General features: G+C 55.2%; 7 protein-coding genes across 7 annotated transcripts; 4 read left to right on the top strand and 3 right to left on the bottom strand.

The window, feature by feature from the left end:
* Positions 1-165: 165 nt before the first annotated feature.
* VTJ04DRAFT_6886 (uncharacterized protein) lies at positions 166-2,082 on the bottom strand (the record flags this gene model as incomplete). The annotated part of the gene is made up of 1 exon (XM_069365154.1): positions 166-2,082. The coding sequence occupies one exon, from the start codon at positions 2,080-2,082 to the stop codon at positions 166-168; it is 1,917 nt and encodes a 638-aa protein (XP_069218910.1).
* Positions 2,083-3,482: 1,400 nt separating this feature from the next.
* On the bottom strand, positions 3,483-4,140 carry VTJ04DRAFT_6887 (uncharacterized protein; the record flags this gene model as incomplete). The annotated part of the gene is made up of 2 exons (XM_069365155.1): positions 3,483-3,752; positions 3,820-4,140. The coding sequence occupies 2 exons, from the start codon at positions 4,138-4,140 to the stop codon at positions 3,483-3,485; spliced, it is 591 nt and encodes a 196-aa protein (XP_069218911.1).
* A 3,881-nt stretch (positions 4,141-8,021) lies between these two features.
* VTJ04DRAFT_6888 (uncharacterized protein) lies at positions 8,022-11,449 on the top strand (the record flags this gene model as incomplete). The annotated part of the gene is made up of 2 exons (XM_069365156.1): positions 8,022-9,638; positions 9,692-11,449. The coding sequence occupies 2 exons, from the start codon at positions 8,022-8,024 to the stop codon at positions 11,447-11,449; spliced, it is 3,375 nt and encodes a 1,124-aa protein (XP_069218912.1).
* Positions 11,450-12,352: 903 nt separating this feature from the next.
* VTJ04DRAFT_6889 (uncharacterized protein) lies at positions 12,353-13,165 on the top strand (the record flags this gene model as incomplete). The annotated part of the gene is made up of 1 exon (XM_069365157.1): positions 12,353-13,165. One exon carries the CDS (start codon positions 12,353-12,355, stop codon positions 13,163-13,165), a length of 813 nt encoding a protein of 270 aa, XP_069218913.1.
* A 1,156-nt stretch (positions 13,166-14,321) lies between these two features.
* Positions 14,322-14,960, top strand: VTJ04DRAFT_6890 (uncharacterized protein; the record flags this gene model as incomplete). The annotated part of the gene is made up of 3 exons (XM_069365159.1): positions 14,322-14,369; positions 14,547-14,615; positions 14,799-14,960. 3 exons carry the CDS (start codon positions 14,322-14,324, stop codon positions 14,958-14,960), a joined length of 279 nt encoding a protein of 92 aa, XP_069218914.1.
* Positions 14,961-16,468: 1,508 nt separating this feature from the next.
* VTJ04DRAFT_6891 (uncharacterized protein) lies at positions 16,469-17,368 on the top strand (the record flags this gene model as incomplete). The annotated part of the gene is made up of 1 exon (XM_069365160.1): positions 16,469-17,368. The coding sequence occupies one exon, from the start codon at positions 16,469-16,471 to the stop codon at positions 17,366-17,368; it is 900 nt and encodes a 299-aa protein (XP_069218915.1).
* Positions 17,369-17,784: 416 nt separating this feature from the next.
* VTJ04DRAFT_6892 (uncharacterized protein) lies at positions 17,785-19,002 on the bottom strand (the record flags this gene model as incomplete). The annotated part of the gene is made up of 2 exons (XM_069365161.1): positions 17,785-18,407; positions 18,465-19,002. 2 exons carry the CDS (start codon positions 19,000-19,002, stop codon positions 17,785-17,787), a joined length of 1,161 nt encoding a protein of 386 aa, XP_069218916.1.
* Positions 19,003-20,355: the final 1,353 nt, after the last annotated feature.

A 20,355-nucleotide genomic window follows, 5' to 3' on the forward strand; every position in this document is an offset into this window, starting at 1 on the left:
GCCCTGGACTGAGAGGCGCCAGAAGGGTTGGAGGGAGATGGGTTGGAGATGACTCCGGTCTGGAAAGAGGAAGTAACCACGGCTGAAGGGGATGGAAGAGGTTTTGTGTATACATTTATTTATGAGTGTATATTGGGCATCTGGGCTTGACATGTCGTCCATTTCTCATCTATCCCTGAATTCCAACGTGATACCCTTCTCATCATACTCCCGGACGATATCATCCAGAACTTCCTTCCCATCACCTTTCTCAGTTTCTTTCCACGGCTCATGCCAGCGCATCTCGATTTTGCGAAGCCTTGGGCGCTCTTCAGCCAAGGGCTCAAGCAACGCACGGAGCGCCGCCAAAGCAAAAATCTCCCATGTCGACCGCGTATACCCGACCAACGACCTAAAGCCCAGCTTCTCGAGCTTCTCAGCCGGAAGCTCGTCTTCGTTGGCGTACGGAAAGAACCACTCAATAAGATTGAGCCGTTCGATCTTCGGCGGCAGGTCCCTGACGATTGCCCACAGCACATATTTGTGTCTTCGGCGCTCCCACTCCCACGGCGTGCGCTTAACTTCCTGGTCTTCTGTCGAGGGTTCCGGCCTGTCGAAGTGGCGTCTCAACCACCTCGGCTCGCCGGGAATCATTTGCGGAACTTGCTTCCACAACTGCAAGGGCCACCACGGCGCCACCATCCAGGCATACCAATCTGCTCTCCCAAGCATGGCCTCCGTAGTTAGCGTCACCTCTGTGACGCCGTCGAATCTCACCAAATGCGTGACGCGCCACTTCGGGCCGTAACACCACCACGAGGTAAGCCAGTTGAGGCCGTAAAACGGCAGGTGGATGGCGCGCAGTTGGTTGCCGATCTTCCAAGATACAGTCACAAGACTGTGCCCCAACTTGTCATTGCGGTCGTTCTCGTTGACCAGCCGCGGGATGCTGAGCAAGTGCAGGTAGCGGCGGTACTGGGCATTATCGGTAGTGAGCTGAGACCGTCGGGTGTCTCTGTCGAAGCGGCCTTCGCGCGACGCGCGCCGGAACTCTTGGAAGATGGCTCGGGTAATGTCGTAATCGAGGCGTTTCCAGTGGGCTCCCGAGGGCTTGGAGGGGAGGAGATCGGGCTGGTCGGCGACGTTGGCGTATACGGTGATGACGGAGACGTAAGCCGTGTCTGGGCCTTCGAGGTCGAAGGATCCGTGCCCTGTGAAGTAGCACAGGGGCATGGTGAGGTGTTTGGAGGAGGTGATGATGAGTGGCTGGGAGCGGGGGCCAGGGGTTTCTCGGGGCGGACTGGAGGTTTCCATAATGTAGAAATTGCCTCCCTGGTTCCCGAACTCGACAAGGACGCGGCGGAGGGTCCGCGGCGGCCAGAGCGGAAACTCGGAGGTGCCTGCGTCCTCATTCATGTCCTCGTCGAACACGACAGGAGGTAGCTTGTCCCTCAGCTCGTCCCGGATGAGAGCGTGAGGACACACAAACAAACGCCACAATGGGTTACCAGAAAGGTTCCTGTGGATATAGTAACGAGTGTGATCGTCATGGTCAGTGAAGCGGATGTGTAGTCTCTCTACGTTGGGGGCGAGGCTCAGCAGGGCGAAGATGGCTCGTATGTTGAGGAGGGTGTCATCAGATGGGAGAGCCAGCACGTTGTAGACCTGGGACGCAAGAGAATCCAGCTGGCTGGGATCATTGATGAGGCCCGAGAGGCGGCTCGAACCAACCAAGCCCTTGATGGGATAGGTGATGGAGATATGGCGAACCGTATCGCGCGTCCATGGCTGGCAGAGCAGCTTTTCTAACAAGTCTATGAGGGCACCAGAACTGGAGATGATGGGAGAGCGGTGCAGGATGGGCTTGATAAAATGCCTGAAGTGCCTGCATGTCTGACCCAGGTTCTCAAGATCCTTCCGGCAGGCGGCATAGTTCTGACGGCTGGGAGAGGCCAGGGGCGAGTCAGGGATGATGGGATCGGTTGACTCAGGAGGAGAGATGAATGGTTCTGGCGGGGTTAGAGATCTGGCGATCTCAAGAAGGATTTCACCAGGAAGGCTTGTAATCCGCGGCCGCTGGGTGGGCTCTGGTACTGTTGCCATGGTTGCAGCCGGATTCAAGGGGCGGGTGTTTGTTTACTTGACGGGGACGGATGATGAGAAGATGCCCAAGCCCAGATGGTGTAGATAACCTAGAGCCTCAACAACAGTTAATATTTCTCACTCATTTCTCTCCTTTGTGTGTATGTCCTCTGTCTATGTCACAGCTGTCATTGTTTTAGGCAGCATGCTCAGCCTCGACATGTCGGGGATCCGTCGCCAATCGTCTTGCATCGCTGCCTTGCTTTCAGATGCAGCAAGTAACCAGCCGCACTTTTGGAGCAAACAGCCCTGTGGCAGCATGCAGTGGCTTAGCACTTGGCAACGGCTCCCACAGTTCATTGAGCTGCTTCTTGCAAAGACACTCATACCCTAACACACTAGTTTGTAGTCATGGACTGTGCATTGATGGGAATTTGAGGGCAGGGAAACCATCGAGGAAGGTGAACGACTTTAAATACGTACCTGATGTATGTACATACCTCAGTCATTCTTAAAGAACATGAAGAGGTTGGACAACAAGCTGCCGAGAGCGATGTGGTGATGGGATCGACAGAGTTTTCTCGGCATGAAGAGAGGAGATGCTCTTGCCCACGAAGAAGCTTATCAATTTCTCATCTGGACTTGAGAGACTCTTGCCGATTTCATCCACCCACCTCCTGCCCAGGATTGTTCGAGATCCATATCAGAACTTGTGGCTAATAACCAGCCAGCGACTGCTCTCTCCTTATTACAACAGTTCCCATCAACAATTCACAACAGCCACAACAGCCAGGACTCAAGCCCTTCTCTCATAAACCAGGACCAACCCATCCCCAATCCCTTGAAAGCCACCAAACGCTGCCACACATGACCTCTCCCAGTCTGCACCAAGCCGATGGTTGCTGCGTCCCCCGCAATCCTCGAGGAGGGCCCGCCAATCGCCCACCGGCAAAACGGCAGCTGGCCGACCGCATGACGTCGGGCTGGATGCCGCTTCGGGACAAGCCTGTGGCTCGAGAGCCGTGCTCAGCCGCAGCCAGAACCCCGGGTTCACCTGTCACGCTAGCCGATTTGGTTAGTGTGGAGATTGGCATCTGCCGGGCCCAAGAAGTCATGTTGCAATGCGTCCGGAAGGTGTTGTCATCCCTCAGTTGTGGTCGAGTGAAAGGAGCTTGCTGGTTGTTGATGTTGGGTATCAAACTCAAGTGGTATCATCTTTTTTTCCAGAGAGGTATCTCAAACCAAACCAACCAACCCGACAGATATTTCCAAAACCAATCTCTCCAGTCCCCGACAAACCAGCCCATTACGATGTAGTATTAGCCCCCTGAGTCCACGACTCGCACAACCTGCCTCCCAGATAGTAATATCACAACCCCCTCAACACACCCATCTTCAAACAATCTTCCAACCCCAGAAGTTTACTGGGTCTTGGGCGGCTCACCCGCCGGGTAAGTCATGCCGGCAGGAGCCTGATAGCCCTGCTGCTGCTGGCCGCTAGACAAAAGCTTCGCGCGGTACTCGGCCTCCTTGTCGTTCTGCGCGATGGTGCAGCAACCGCAGCAGCACGTCAGCGCAATGTCGGTGAGACAGTCGCCCTGGAGGTTGTGCTTGGCCCGGATCTCGGCCCGCTGCATGGCCACGACGGCCCAGTGCAGGCAGACGAAGCTCGAGGCGTACATGAGCAGGCACTGTTGGGGAGAGGGCGCATTAGTATGGTTGTCTGTCAAAGTCGTTGTGACAGGAAGAGGAACTCACAGAAGTGTTAACCGGCTCCCAGCCCTTGAGCTCCGAGTCGCGGTGCAGGCGGTGGTGGGTGCGGCCAAACACGACGCACGGGCAGCAGCATGACAGGAAGCACGTCTCGATGGGCGCGAAGCAGTTGAAGATACTGTGGTACCACGGCTGCGAGCCCTCGGGCGACTTGGAGTTGATGGTCTCGGAGGGCTTGGCCAGGACCTCATTGAACTGCTTCTTCCAGTGGGCAACGTCGTCGTTGTTCAGGAGACCACCACCGGCACCGCCGCTGGTCGTGGCCGTGGCCGGGGCGGGAGCAGATTGGGCGGGTTGTTGGGACATTATGGCTGGTTTGGGTTGGAGGGGTGGTGAATATTGAAGATGGAGAGCTTCGTAGCTTGTAACTTGCGTGTAAGTAGACAGGACAAGAAGAGAGCGGCGAAGGGCGTTGAGCTCAAAACGCTGGAGACAAAGAGCACAACCTCTCTACGTCAGTTGGAGAGGTAGCTTCTTTATACACATCCGTGCGAGACCGTTTGGCCAGAACTCGCCCAGACCACCAGGTCCCCCTCCTTTTCCCAACGGTCCCTCGTCCATTCCATCGTCACAGCCTCTGATCAATCATGCCGTCTCCTCGGAACTGGGCGCGCACCGCGAGAACCACTTGTGACGAGCCACACCACCGACCGGGGGTGATTGGCTGCGGGGGATGTGGAGGCCACAAGCCGCTTTCCGAGAGGACCATTATCGACAGGGCTGAGCAGCAGAACCTGGGAAGCTTCTGCTGCAGCAAACTTCTAGCTTACCCGGATCCGGAAGGGTCCTAGTCCGTGGGCATGCATTCAGCCCTGTGAGGACGGGTCAGACACAGGTCGAGGATGGTGATGTTTGTCGCTGCAATTTCTCGATCCCTTGGGACGGGCGTGTTTGCTGCTGCTGCTGCCTTGTGTTACGGGAGGCTCATTTCGGAATGCCCAGCGAAGGAGCGCACCTCACTTCGATCGACAAGGAAAACTCGATGCAAGGTGCTCTGAGGTTGGGATCGGTGCTGAGTCACGCCGTTGAACATCAAAACGTTCCTCCGTCTTACAGTCAAAGTTTGATGAGATGTTCAGTCTGAAAAAAGTTTTGACAGGAGGGAATGCAACGCGGGTAGGGCTGTGGCAGGGGTATATAGATGTGTATACATACGATGCGACGCGACGTCTGATAGGCACGCTGGAGATATTTTGTTTAGAGGTAGCATTTTTCTTGATAATTAAGGCTCGAAATCTCCGTTCCCTTCACCAACAGTTGGATCTATGCCCAAACCTTCGAATTGGGTATCATTGATGAAGCGGAAGACGGTGGAACATTGTGGCGATGTCGGATCAAGGCCAATAATGAGACCGGGTGGGAAAGGGAAGCGGGTTGGAAGTTGCATGGGCCCCCTTGATCCTCGAGCTTGCTGATGCTCGAGAGCCAACGTAAGCTCGTCCGTCGAGGAAAGATATTGCAGGGTTCAGATAGCCAGGTCATATCGGAGTTGAATCTGCCTCTCGACGGGTGCGGGAAGGTTGTAATCTCGGGCCGCCTCGAGAGTCATGAATGATGTCTTTCGGCAGTGATATTCTCTCCTATTATCCCGAGTCAGCGTTCTCACCCTTCTATCACGTTGGATTCGATTTCTTCTCTCCGAGGAAGACAGTAGATTTCATGACATTGACATCAAATTTTGGTTCCTGCCCTCAAACTCCTACCCTTTCATCACCACCCAATACATACACACTGATCCCCTGGTATTCTTCCTGTGATATTTTTTCACCACTGTGCTGGCACAGCAGAAAGTGGTAAAAATGGCAGCTGTAGATACAGGGGTTAGGTACATAATGAGGCGATGACGAGGTGTAAATACACAACTCGTTCTCTATCGGTTCCCTTCTGCTTCCTCATGTCTTTCATTCATCGTGAGCAAACGCAAAATGATCAACGTTGTGTTTAATTATTGGACAAATTACCACTTGCTTGTTCTTTCCAATTGATGGAGGACTGCGACGAGAAGAGGCAGCTGATCCATAAATACAAACTTTGCCAATGGTCATTGTCGTTCCTCTGGAGGGTTCAATGTCTGAATGCCATGGATGACTTGCAGGGTGGACAAAAACGCCGAAGAATCGATCAGTCCAGAGGATGGATACAGAATGAGAAGAAGGTGCTGCGCGAACAAGCCAATTGACCACGAGACAGTAAAAAGGACAAAAAAAAGACAAAAAGCTCACCCCCAGCCCTACTCCCGCGCCGGTCGAGTAGAGGTGGAATGGTTACGAAAAACCCCAGTGGTTTTTACTCCGACACGACTGGGGGTCGAACCCAGAACGTTATCGATTTACGGCGTGGGCGTGCCTGGCGAATCTAGGTGCCTCCTCTCAACACCGCTCGACCACACTCGGTGTGTGGCCATTGAGAGGAGGCGGTTGGAAAGGAGGGCCAGAGCTTAGACCTAAAAACCCCAGTGAGGCCTCAGGCAGGTGAGTGCGCGGAAAATAGTGAGCCCGACGAGTTGGTCATGTAGAGGTGAGAGCTGGTTGATAGGAGGTCCGATGATGGATCAGGACAACCCCCACGATGATGTGTATACTCATCGGCTTGAGGTTACGGCCTATTGCGTTTTTTAGTCAGAGCTCTTTGGTCACTCCTCCCGTCCGTGGATGTCTACCCTTGAACCCTTGAAGAACCAACATTTTGGGTGGATACGCCCACCCTGTTGATGCCATATTCAGAGATTCAGCACTGCTTGGCCTGACCTTCATTGATTTGAGCTCAGAATCTTGAGCCCAGGTTATCAAGATGGGCGGAACGGATTCTCGTCAACTTTGCTAGATCGAACTTCTCGAGGCAATGTTATCACGACTCACTCGGTCAAAGTAGTTCACATTTATCAAGCCAGCGACCCAGGCGTGGTGACTACTCAGTCCAGCCTTGACTGGAACTTTGGCTCACAAGCCACAACCACCAGGACCACATAAAGCTCGTCCGGCCACAATAGATATACTGTTCAGGATAGGTGCCTATCTAGGTACCTTACTTGGATATGGAACTAGGTGTCCATCAGGGGACGTTGTAGACTTGTCACGGCCGGTTCCTATTCTGGAGCACGGATCGAGACAATGGAATGAAACGAAACATGTTGTGGTCCCAAGATTCTCGGGGCGCGGCGGGTCCAATGCCGACACCATACCCATAACGGACTGGAGAGCTCCCGGGAGAGTGGTGCCGGCCGAACATCAACTCCACCACGCCTTGCTTTTTCCAGAGAATTTGTCAATATGGGCTGACAATGAGCTGGAGAAAGGAGGCAAGCAGAGAAGATGATGATGGTCCTCTCAGACTTTCCAGCTCAGGGAGAGTTTTGCAGTCAACTCACAACCGCAAGACGCAGTGATCCACGCGTTCCATCGAACCAGATACGCGAAGTCGTCGTCTCGGTTCGGTTCCAGGTTGAGGAACCCACGCAGCTGCAAGGTCGACGCGGGTCAGCGCAGGTCCATCTGCAACCAGGTCATGTCTTGCATGCCAAGGTCCCGGGGGAGGCTCCCAAGGGATGCGTTGCAATCAACATGTCAGCTCTAGCTGGTGTGGAGGCAGTCTTGGACTTCGTAAGGGATTTGCCCCAGCGGGTTGAAGTGAAGAAGTTGGAAGTAATTGACGATGTATCAGTTTCAGCTACCCGAGTAATGGAAGATGGATTGACCTTGAATCCATTGTTGTCAAGGTCACAATTGCAGTCGAAGACTCGGGGACTCTTGGGATTTAAACAAGAAGGGGCTCTGGAATGGGAGAACTCGGGTGGATCCCGGCTCGTCGTTTGCAACTGGCGGGCGCGGCTCCGTAAATTGCAATTTGCGAGGATCCAGCCAGTCAAGTCAAAACGTGCAGCTGTCACCTTGCACCTTGCATCTGCTCGCACTTGCAGTCCACTCATTGCCGATCCAAGACTCCCAATAGTCACATCCCTCGTTCTGTTCTCTTTTCCTTCACGCCCTTCTTTTTTTCTCTCTTGACTACCGTATTCTGTCATGTTTGCTGCTTCTTCGCTCGTTAATGGCAGCGGCATATCTGTAATTTCCATCTTGGTCGACGGGTGATCGACGCTCCTAGGTCAAGCTGCTTGTCTGTTTCTGTTGACTCTGCGGCTCAACACCACCGGCACTTCATGCGAACCCCCTGACCCCATCCCAGCAAACATGGACGACACCACACGCCAGACTCCTCGACCCAGCGGAATCCCGCGTCCCTCCAGACTCCCTGTCCCTCGCACATCGTCCCTGCGAGCATCGCCGTCCCGCGAGGCCTTGGACGCTTCCACCTCCCTGCACAACCCCAAGCTTCGAAGCGCTTCCTCGCGCGACCAACTGACCAGTCGCCCGACCTCTACTTCCCAGCCTGCCGTCCCCATCCGAACACCCGCCAGGACCTCGTCGTTGCGGCACACCCCCTCAACTGCCACGAGAACGACAGGCACCACCCCTCAGCCATTGAGGTTGTCCAAGGCCAGCTCCATCTCCGGCCTTAGGTCCGCTTCGGCCGCAGCACCATCAGCTTCCCTGCGGAGACAGTCATCACACCAATGGATATCAGCTTCTTACCTACCCGACGAGGACCATGCTGCCGACCATGGCCCTCTGTCTCCCTTGTCCCCGAAGTCTTCGCGCTTGTCGTTGGCCGAGCGGACCGTTGAAACCCTTTCTCGCATACCTCCGTCACCCGCTGTTAAGGGCAGAAACTCTACGTCTTTCTACGGCGCCGACACTGCCCCGTGGAAACCGCCTTCGCGGCCTGCGAGCCGCGCGTCACGTTCTGGCTCCAGCCACGAGTCGGGCGGCAGTAGACCTGGCTCTCGTGCTGGCCCGGACGACCGCGCCCACAGCGCCATCCCTACTCCGCTCTCTCCCATTGAGGCCACGCCATTGCGCAACCGGAGGAGCATTCCGTCGTTTACAACTCCGTCCACAAAAACGTTGACTACACGCTCGTCTCGGACGTCCTTGTATGGCGGACTGCCTGTGCCCGGTGCAGGTGGCGCCCCGCGGGCTACAAGTCCTGTCCACGAGCGGCACGAAAAGCCAGCCGCGAAGACGTTGGCCCCACGTGCGCCTACCAAGCGGCCCTCAGTCAATGGACTCTCCAAGAAGCCTTCTGCGTCTGCCCTGAACAAGAGCAGCGTGTCGCGGAAGACGTCCGTGGTGTCCCACGGTTCATCGTCCACATCAGGCGAAGGAACAGCCACGTCCGTCGCTTCCGGGAGCACCGGCATTACTGCCGATTCTGAAGCCGGCCAGTCGTACAAGAAATCCTCCGCCGCCCTGCGCGAACAGATCGCCAAGGCCAAGGCAGCCAAACGCGCTATCGCTTCCCATGCGGATGCCATCACCGGCTCTGTTCCGGATTTCGAGCTTTGCACCGACCCCTTCAACCAGCGTCGTGATGACAAGTCGTTTACCAAGGTGCTCAAGAGCCGTCTGGAAACGGCCCGGACGAGTGGGCGCCTCAACATTGCCGCGCTTGGTCTCAAGGAGATTCCGTCAGACGTGCTCAATATGTACAATATCGAGTACATTGGGGATTCTGGTGGCTCTTGGGCTGAGAGTGTTGACGTCACGCGTTTTGTCGCTGCTGACAACGAGCTGGAGATGATCAGCGACGCTGTGTTCCCTGATGTGGATCCCCAGGAGCTCGCTGAGGCCGAAGATGGTCAAGGCAATATCTTCGCTGGCCTTGAGACGCTCGACCTTCATGGGAACATTTTGGTCAGCCTGCCGATGGGACTGAGGCGTTTGTCGTTGCTTACGTCGTTGAACTTGGTAAGTCCTTTTCTGACAAAACGGTACGATCGAGCATTCGCTAACATGAACAGTCCCTGAACCGCTTGTCCAACAATTGCCTTGAGGTGATAGGCCAGATCACGTCTCTCAAGGACCTCAAACTTGGTGGAAATCTGCTGTTTGGAACTTTGGACCCGTGCCTTGCAAAGTTGGAGAATCTCGAGATTCTGGACCTGCATGGCAATAACCTGTCGTCCATCCCACCCGACTTTAGCAGCCTGTCCCGTCTCCGCATCCTCAATATCAGCGAGAACAGCTTCGAACAGCTGCCCTTCGAGACCCTGGCTAGCCTTCCGCTGACGGAGCTCATCGCGCGAAAGAATCAGCTGCAAGGTACGCTGATTCAGGATGGCGTGGATGGTATGCCCAAGCTCCAGATCCTCGATGTCTCGTCCAACCAGCTCGCGCATATTTGCTCCCTCGGCAAGGTGATCAACATGCCTGCCTTGAATCAGCTCTGCCTGTCGGTGAATCGGCTGCAAGCACTGCCGGACCTCAGCGGTTGCGCCAACCTGGCCATTCTCGCGGCTGATGAGAATAATATCAACGCCATTCCCGAGGGTTTCACCAAGCTGGAGCACCTGCGGTCTGCAGACTTCTCGAGCAACGATATCCGCATCGTGCCCAACGAGATTGGGCTCATGGAGAGTCTGGCCAACCTTCGGTTGAGCGGAAACCCGTTGCGTGAGAAGAAGATTAGCACCATGAGCACTGAGGAGATCAAGACGATGCTCGCCCAGCGGCTGGAACCGGCGGAGGAGCCTGCGGAGGAGCTGGCGGAGGATCCGACCCCCGCTGAGAAGCCTGAGAAGGCCGAGCCAGTGGAGCAGGTCAAGGAGGCGAAGATCGCGAAAGAGAAATTCTCGGCTCCTTCTGAGCCCTCATCCCAGGCCGCTAAACCTGTGACCCAGCCTGCCGCACCTCAGCCCGCACAGGACAACCATGACGACGACGACAGCAGGTCTGACCTTGACGAATACACCACGCCTCCAACCTCGGCACCCGCGTCTCCCTCCAATGCTCGCTCCCAGCCTGCCACCTGGCCCGTCAAGCCCGGCGGCGTCCTCGACCGCTCCAACACCGAGTCATCCTCCCTCCATCCCGTAATTTGCTCCCAGCTTGCCGCCACCCAGCGCATCTCGGAAATTCAACTCCACCACAACCTCTTCACCTCCCTCCCTGAGTCTCTGACCTTCTTCGCCGAAACCCTGACCGCCCTCTCTCTTGCCCACAACCAGCTCATCGGGGAAACCTATCTCGGTGGTGCAGGCGGTAATGAGTCGCTTGACTTGCCAGCGCTGCAGGAGCTGAACCTGTCGCATAACCACATCACCGGCCTCGGGCCGCTCGTCTCCAAACTCCAGGCGCCGAAGCTCCAGAAGCTGGACGTCAGCTTCAACCGCGTCGCCGCGCTGCCCAACGGGACCAACGCTAGGAAACTGCGCGACGCGTTCCCGGAGCTCACGGTCCTCCTCGCGAGCAACAACCACCTCGTGGACCTCGAGCCCGAGGCCATCGCCGGCATGCGCGTCGTAGACGTGGAGAACAACGACATTGCGCACTTGAATCCGCGGATCGGCCTGCTGGGTGTGGGCGGGGCGAGTGCGGCGTTTACGAACGGCGGCTGTGCGTTGGAGAGACTAGAGGTCAAGGGGAACAGGTTCCGCGTGCCGAGGTGGAATGTTTTGGAGCGCGGCACGGAGGCGACGCTCAGGTGGTTGAGGGGACGGGTGCCGGTTGCGGAGATGGGGGCGTGGAGGGCGGAGGAGGGTGAGGAGGATGTTGATTGATTGGTTTAAAAAGTGGCATACGGGGTTTTGTAAGATAAGAGGGGGGACTGTACTTGTACGGATGGGTTTGGAGTTACTGGTGGGGGTGAGAATTGGTATTTGAAGAGCAGGTTCCTTTTGACTTCGTGTTCGGGCAGCATTGGGAAAAGACGTTGCTGGTCTTGATTACATCATTGTATTAATTAGCGGTTTGTTGACTACCAGGTGTATTGCCTGAGTGTGGTCTGGTTGGAGTCTAGGCCGTTGTAATAATAATATAGACTTTGAGGTATGTCTTCAAGTTGAGCGTGAGTCTAGCTTCCCTCAGATGGTGCCAGTTGGCAACGTCTCCCTCCTCATCCGTCTCATGACCCGTTCAGTGGTTGTTAGTTCTTTCTCATTGAAGTTGATCTTAGGTTCTGTCTGTCTCTATGGCAGGTGATAGAAGGACACATGTATTGACAGAGCGCAGCTGCATTGGACAGATCATGGCAAGAGGGACTACCTGAGACATCAATATGCCATTCCCGACTCTGAGCTCTGGGTCCATCGCCCATTTCTTTTCTCTTTTGTCCCCGAACCTAGGAATAACATCATCCTCTTCTCATTGACCACCACCTCAGGTCCTTTCAACATTCATCTGCAACATTGACTATCCAATAGAACTATCCTAGTCTCCTCTACTCCACCAGTCTCGACATCTCCTCGACGAGTTGAATTCACTTCAAAGCGGCAACCGTGCGGCTCATCAACTCCATCTCTTGCATTCACACCTTTCCCTCTTCGTCTTGCCTCCCTTGTGAGGACACCCGGAGCACACCCTTTCCTGCTTCCCTTGCCTCCTTCGTGAAAAGAACACCCGAAGCAAAAATTGATTGACTGACATCCTCCATCAGCATCACCCTCCCAGCAAACTACATCACGATGGCCGCCCGAGCAAGCACCTCCGTCTCCTCCACCACGTCTGCAACGACGGCGGCGAGTACCACCTCCAGCATCTGGCAACTCAGTTCTGCCACGTCTACCGCAGTCGAGACAACCGCCACGGCCGAAGCTTCGACACCCGCGGCTGACTCTTCCCAGACAGCCGATGCGGGATCCTCGACTGCTGCACTATCTGCCGAAGTCCTGGCCTTTCTGGCTGCTGAACGGGGGTCACAATCGGATGGTGGAGTGACTGTTTCCGTCACACTCACACCGGCTGGTCAACAGCGTTCGCAAGAAGAGAGACAAGAACAACATCAAGCCAACGTCCACGAACCTGTCCTTGAGGATGATGGTGGTCATGGAGGTGACGGGAATCACAGCGATGATTCTGATCATCGAGATGGTCACAGCACTGCCAATGACGGCCACGAAAAAAAGAAACTTGCCAAACGACAGGACGGCAACGGTGGAGCCGCCTTCCTCAGGAGGATGTTTCTGATTGGCGTGATTACCGGCTTCATCGTGGGATTTGGCAAGCGGCTGTTGATGTACCTGTTATTCCGCGGCGAGGAGGCTATTACGGAAAGGGAGGAGGAACGCCCGACTGCCTTCCAAAGCGGCAATCTTGGGCTCCGAGGCGGGATCGCACGTGGTGGAGGTTTGGATGGATACGAGTCTGATGACGAATCCGACGACCAGGATGAGGTTCAGGAGAAAACTTCGGAACGGGTGGACATGACGAGCGCAGCTGCTGCGGTCACCACCGCTAACACCACCGCTGATGGACGCGCCGAGCATGTAGCCCTTTAGCTGGGCGAGCCGCAGGCCGTCTACAGAGAGAAAATGACCGGAAGAGCGGGGGCCGTGGTGATGGCGGCGTATCCGGATCAACGGCACTTCAGCAGCAGCAGCAGGCTCAGTCGGCGGCGGCCCTGGTGGTGGGCCATGGCGGCCCGTCGTCGTCCGGGAGGAGGATTGGGGAATTTTGCAGAGCAGGTGCTGGGCAGAGGAAGGTTCTTGTGTGAGGTGGTGGTGATCAGTCTGGTTGTGACGGCGGTGGTGAAGGGGTTCACAGAGCAGTGGCCCGGGTGGTATATGAGGGTTGTGGAAGGGGTGGTGGGGTGGATGGGTTGGGAGGGGTTGGTGGAGGAGATGGTGAGAGCGGCGGAGTAGATCGAGTGGAAGGGGGATGGAGGTTGGTTGATCAGCGGATGGAGGTGGGATTGTTATTGGCAGCGGGTTTGCTTATGCATAAGGAGTAGCGTTGCTTGGTTTTACAGAATAATTACCTCTACGTAGGGAAGATTGTTTCTGGTTGTTGGGTCTGAGGCTGTTTTTGTTGACTTGCCCCTGACGGTTGCCTAGTGATGGATGATGAGGAGCGTATTGCCAGCAACATGGAAGGAAATGCATTGACACGACTTTTGAAAACTGAATCAGATATACTCGCAAAGATCAGGTCCGTTAGTTTTGAACTTTCTTCCTTCAGCGTCCCGCTGCCGTCAAGTCGTGGTAGTACCTTGGTGTCAGTGGTCCACCCCTAAAGTCAACCCTAACCCTTAGAATGCCACCTCCATGACGCGCCGCGTGTGCCCCTGACGAAATGCCATGTCGTGTCCCCAAAAAGTGACGATCTGTCTTCAACGACGACAACAGCCCGCACCTGAACGCCCCCGACAAAGCGCTTGTCACCGAGGTTCGTCCCCCACTCCGGTTCCTTCAGCCCCGCGATTTCAAGTTCAATTCAGTGAGAAGTCTTACGGGGTCAATTCATTCGCTTGCTGACTGCAAACCAACGACGACAGAACCCTTCTTCCTTTAGATCCCTCGGCCTCGATCGACATTAGCTGGTCTTGTCCCGCCCAGCAGAACGCTCGATTCTACCTCCTCGATTCCACCTCGATTCTCAACTGCGAACGCAGACAAACTTAGAGCGCAACCAACCCGACCAACCAACCAACCCACAATGACCCGTGCCCAGCAGACCATCTCCATCGCGCTCCTCGTGAGCTCCGTACGTTCTCCCTCCCGTCTCTTTTGCCGAAAGCCGTTCCGGTACTTCATACTTTGGTCACCAACCGGGATCGAAATGCTCCTGGCAACAATGCGCCCAGCCAGCCAGCCTGCTTGCCAGCCGTTGACATGACTTGACTTGCGTCTTACCTGCGCTAACCTGTCTGCCGCTTTCCAGCTCTACCTCTCCCTCTACCTCGAACTCATCCCGCTTCCGAAGGCTGTGCAGGAGGATATTGTTCCGGTGGTATGTTTATTTCTACTTGCTGCACCCGCACCGCTGCAGACCGAACCCTTCCCCTCGTCGAGGTTTCGTTGCGAAACCACCCGCATACATACACGCATACATACATCCCCCCATACACACATGCACAGACAAATAGAAATAGACAGAAATAGGCTGACAACAAGTGTTCACCAACGTGGATAGCTCCCCTTCTGGTTCCTCGTCTCCTTCGGCGCGTGGCTGCTCTTCCGCCTCGGCTGGGGCATGCTGACCTTCCGCGACACGCCCGATGCGTATGCCGAGTTGATGGAGGAGATTAAGATGGCCAAGGAGGATTTGAGGGCGAAGGGGGTGGATGTTGATTAAAAGGAGAGAAGGGAGAAGGTGGATCTTGGCTATTTGGACGTGGGGGAACACGGTTACCTGAGGGAAAAGGGAGCATAGGTGCGGTCTGAGGTTTGTTGGGGTTGTTGTTGTTGTTGTTGTTTGGGTTGCTGTATTAATATTGTAGCACGTTGTCGTATCTTTGAGTCATCTGACCAAGGCGGCCGGTTTACAACGAGGTCTATCATGACACTGATTGCGCTGTGAGTAGGCGAACAGGGCCGGATGTACACATGTGTAGCGTATGGTGTGATAACTGACAGGAGAAAGAGGAGATTCAAGATAGCCGTCATTGAACGTTCAGTCTCACCTCCCCTTCTTCCCCTATCACGCCGTCCGCCGTCCCTCTGGATCAACCCCGACTCCCCTTTCCCTTTCCCTGTTCATGCTGTACACGCGCCATTTCCACCAGAGATTGGAAATGGGACACAAGGGAGGTATGTAGTTGGATGTATTAAGGGAGTTAAGTGCATGGAGGGTCGTGGGATTAGAACGGACTTTTGAGGGCTAGCTCGTCGGTGAGGCTAGCTCGTCGGTGATGTTGCCGAGTTGATATATCCCGGCGATTCTCAGCCTTGTGCGAGTCGACTATACAGTATTAATAGAGTGTTGGATGACTGGTGTAATGTGGAAAGTTGGCTGTTGGCAACAGCCCTTCGGGGGAGCCAACGAGGCTGAGGATATTGCGGCTGAGAATGAGTTGACCATTTTAGCATACATATAATGCGGTGAACGAGGACCGTTCCTTGTATGATTTGATGGTGATTTGTAGCTGAGCAGAGCTACAAGATGTAACGAAATTTTTGTAGATGGTTCGTGATATGTAAGTTGGTTTATTCGTAAAAACGCACAATATCATTTCTATCAAGGGGTCGAACGTTGGTCTCCGACTAAATTAATTAGGCTGGCTGTGGTGTATTTCTCCTGGCAATCAATTTCTAGTTATTGATGAGTATGAAATACGATGTTTGGAGACCTATATGATTCGATCAGCTGAGTGTTATCAAGGCAGTGACATTAAAGCCCGTTCATCAATCGTCTGAGCGACTATAATAATCGATGAGAAATGTTGTGTAAGGTTAGCATGAAGAAAACAAGAAAACTGTGAAACAACGTCTAACTAAATCTGAATTACTCGTTTTCAGATTTTGAGGCACAAAAGCATTTCCTTTTCTCATCAGACTTCTAATTACCTAGTGCTAGTTGGTGAAGGAGTTCTCAAAAATCCTGACTCAGCATGTCAGAAGTCCTAGTCTTGGAAGTCTAAACCCAAGTGTCCGAGGACCTCGGCTGACTTCACCCGAAACCGTCCCCACTCGCATACTATTATGATATAACTCCAACAACCGCACTTATACCAAGACAACACTCATCTGTTGTTATCCCACATTTTACGTTTATCCGTCTATTGACCCTCGGAAAACAGAAAGCATTTGCTCCATCCCACCAACCAACTCTCTGTCAACAAAACAACAAAAGAGCATCCGAAAATGGTCCTCCTCGACCTGCACCTCCTCTCCCTAACCCCCTCCATCACGCCCTCCCACCTCCTCCAAACCCTCCACGCCCAGCTACCCCAGGGCGCCAAAGTCGTCTTCCAAGCCCGCGTCCTGCGCTGGATGGTCCTCCCCGCACACACCTCCGCACCCCGCCTCCTCGGCCGCAACATCCACTGGGACCTGGTCGTCGGCATCCTCCGCCCTTCTTCCTCCTCTGACAAGGACTGGATCCCTTTCCCGCTCCGGACCGACGCAGGCCTGGTCGCCGAGCGCTGGTCCGTTTCTTCTGGCGTCAGCGCAAAGGCGGTCGAGGGGTATCAGAGGCTGAATGATCAGCTGTATGCCCCCGGCACGGCCGGCGAGTCGGTGCCCACGAGTGATATCCCTTCTATCACGAAGGTGGGCAAGGGCGATTTCTTCTTGGATGCCGAAAGCGGGGAATGGACGCAGTGGCTCTCCTCTTCCTCGCGCGGCGCGGCGGTGCGGGATCGCCCCGTGTCGATGCTCAACTTGCTCAAGTTCCGCCCCGGCAAGGAGACGCATGAGTCGTACAAGCGGTACGGGGAGGAGTTTTCGAAGCGGGTGGGCGCGAAGTATGGTGGGAGAGTGAAGATTGTGGGGAGGGTGGTGGGATCGCCTGCCGTGCCGGACGGAGAGCAGAAGGATGGAGGGGTGGGCACGGCGGATGAGGATGGTTGGCATGAGATCGCGTGGGTGCATTACCCCAGCGCGAGGCACTTTGCGGCGATGGCGGCCAGTGAGGAGTATAAGCAGGTGAATCTGGAGCATAGGGTCAAGGCGTTGGAGGATACATTTATTTTGTGCTGTCAGGAGGTGGGGGTGGATGGGGAGTGGGTTGGCGGGAAGGGTCAGGGGGGGAGTAAGTTGTGACAGAGGACGTGGAGGGACGAAGAGATGATGGACGATTATGATAGTTGTCATACGTTCATGTCATTGAGTCATTGACCTCTATGAAACTTGTATCTATGATGTATGTATGTATGTGGTATGTGCTGCTTGCTGAGAGCAACGAAGCCGATCCTAAAACGCTATGCTAAGAGAGAAGCAAAGTGGTATGTGTGCGAAACTGAGACAACTGTCTAAAACATAATAATGAGAACCCCAAGTAACCGTCTAGTAATATCAAAAGTCATTGAAGTTAGTTAATCATCACTTCACCATAATACGCCTTGACACCTTTCCGCTGACAGGCACAACCAACTCCCGACCACCCGTTTTATATAAAACTTGCCTCCTCGGGCGAAGAAGACATGTTTGCATGTGATTATTAGCCGTTTTTCGAGGCCTTACACGGCCCTCGCCCCCTTCACGATGCCAACTTCGTCCCCATCCCTGGACGACGACTCCTCGTCAAACTCAACGGTCGTGTGGTACGTCCTCTGGACGTAGATGCCGCCATCCTTCTGCGTCTGCTGGTGGCGCTCGTCCAACGGAATCGACTCGGCAACCATGACGGTCCTCGAGGTGCTGCTGTGGCCGTAGCCGCCCCGACCCCCGCTGCCGCTGCCGCCGTTCATGGTCCCGCTCGTGTTGTTGCCGTACTTGCTCTTGCCGGCGCGGGTGCTGTACTTCTTGACCTCGCGCGACAGGAGGGCCTTGAGCGGGGGCAGGCAGCCGACGATGATTGCCGCCGAAGTCTCGACGCAGCCCCAGATGGCGAGGCCGATGAGGTCCACAGTGCCAGAGAAGGTCAGGATCTGGGTCATGCGGACGACGGCGACGCTGATGATGATGAAGCCGAGGCTGAAGGCGACGCCGAGGCCGATCTTGCGGCGCATGTCGAGCTGTAACGAGGGAAGGATGGAGATGGGCAGGGCCATGATCATGAGGTCGCTGCTGATGTCAACGGTGGTGGAGTAGATGACGTTGAACTTTTGCATCCAGAGCTCGTGGGGGGTGTTGCATTTGCCTGGAAGGAGAGTTAGAGAGAGAAAACGGCGTCGTAGGAACGGGAGCAAAAACATACCGGCCTTGAAGTAGTCAGACGGCGGAGAGCAGGTCAAAGTGCTGGCCAGCCAGCAGCCGACGTAGGCGAGGAACGTAAAGACGGCCACGACCCACCACAGGCGGCGCAGGATGGGGAAGGGCTTGACGAGACGGAAAAAGACGGCCAGGAAGCTGGCCTTGACGGTCCACAGCACCGTCCAGAACAGCTTGATGACGGGGAACTGCCAGCGCGTGAGCTGCTCCAGATGGTACGTCGTCTCGACCCCCGGCGCGAGGCGTCCGGCCGAGAGGTAGGTCGTGTACCAGAGGTGCGGCAGCTGGATCGTCTGGAGGATGCACATGGTGGTGAAGCAGAGCCAGGCAAAGACGATGATGCCATCGTCGACGAGGAGCCTGCCGTTCTGGCGGACGCGGACGAAGAGACGCAAGCCCACGAAGATGGTCACGCCCGTGTAGAAGCACCAGATGATGGTCCGGATGCCGGCCTCGCTGACCGAGTTGGCCACGCCTTGGAGAGGCGCGTTCGGGTCCGGCACAAACTCGACCGGCGTCGACATGGTGTTACTGTACGGCGTTGGAGGGGGCGGATCGGGTCGGTATACGGGGGGCCGGGCGGACGGTGTCGATCGCTTCCTGTTTCTTGGTACCGGCTTATGTTGATCGACCTGAGAGGGTTGCCGAGATTCGAGTGGCCCTCACAGTTCACTCTCTCTCGAACTTGTTACACACACTGGAGGAAAGGGGGAATCGAGAGGAAGACCGGTATTAAGGTTCTTAGGGTGGTGATGATCTTCCCGAGATCTTGAACCTTACATAGGTGGTAACACGACAAGAAACAGGCGGCACACGGAGCATCCCTCGAGACTGTTTCAACACCATGGGCATATGATAGGGATTTAAGAAATCAAATCTCTTCAACAACATGGGGGTCACAAAGGAATAGAATGCGACTCTACAACAGCCACGACGGCATTTCCCGCAACACCTTTTAAACGGCAAATCCCGCGAGCATGGGGGAATCCTCTCGGAGTCGCTTCCGTGGCCCTAGCCTACCAAGACCCGCATGCTCCTTTCTTTTCCTGTGGGCTGTCGGCCTGTCGTCGGCCTGTCAGCGTGCCTTGCCACGTCTTGCCACGTCTTGCCAGCCGGGCAGCCAGCTGCAATCTCTGTTTCAACAGCCTGGCCAGCCGCAACACAACGTCGGAGGACCGAGGTCGAGGGCGAGGGTGAGAGTCTGGGGACAGGGCAGGGCAGTGAAGCCAAGGCAAGGAACCTTGATGGTCTGGAAGCAGAGAACGGAAGAAAAGAAGCCGACCCCTGACCGCCTGCTTGCTTGCTGGTTGAGGTTGGGGGTCACGGCGGAGGAGGAGGAGGAATGGCTCCCTGGTTCCCTGGCTCCTTGAAGCTCCTTGAATGCCACACAAGACGGAGGGAGCAATCAAAGACGTCTGGCATCTGCAACCGGAGGATCCTGAGGAGAAGTGAAGGTTCTTCGCAGTGATGTGGGAGGGCTGCGGCAAGAAGCCCAATTCCATGGCGGGGGATCACCATGTGGCAAAGTCTTGTACGACATACATACAGATCGGGAACTATTGGAAGATGCCGGCACAATAAGAAAGACTCGACCGTCCGCTAGGACCAGAAGGCTGTATCACGCGAGAGAATCGCGAGAGCTGATTAAAAACCTTGGAAGGCCAGATTTCTTTCTGCATGAAGTCACAGTGGCGTCTTCTGTGGGAGGGTTTCACGGACGATTTCAACATGTTCCATTGCCCTCCCCGACCTTCCTTCATGTCTCGTCCATAGCAACGTCTCGGCAAGAACGGGAAAAGCTCATGCCATTTCTCCCACCGAGACCACACCCACCACTCCCACTCTCCTCCCACTCTGCCCACCCATGAGAGGTGCCT

This window comes from Mycothermus thermophilus (assembly GCF_041956435.1).
Source record: "Mycothermus thermophilus strain CBS 625.91 unplaced genomic scaffold VTJ04scaffold_4, whole genome shotgun sequence".
Taxonomy (NCBI): Eukaryota; Fungi; Ascomycota; class Sordariomycetes; order Sordariales; family Chaetomiaceae; genus Mycothermus; species Mycothermus thermophilus.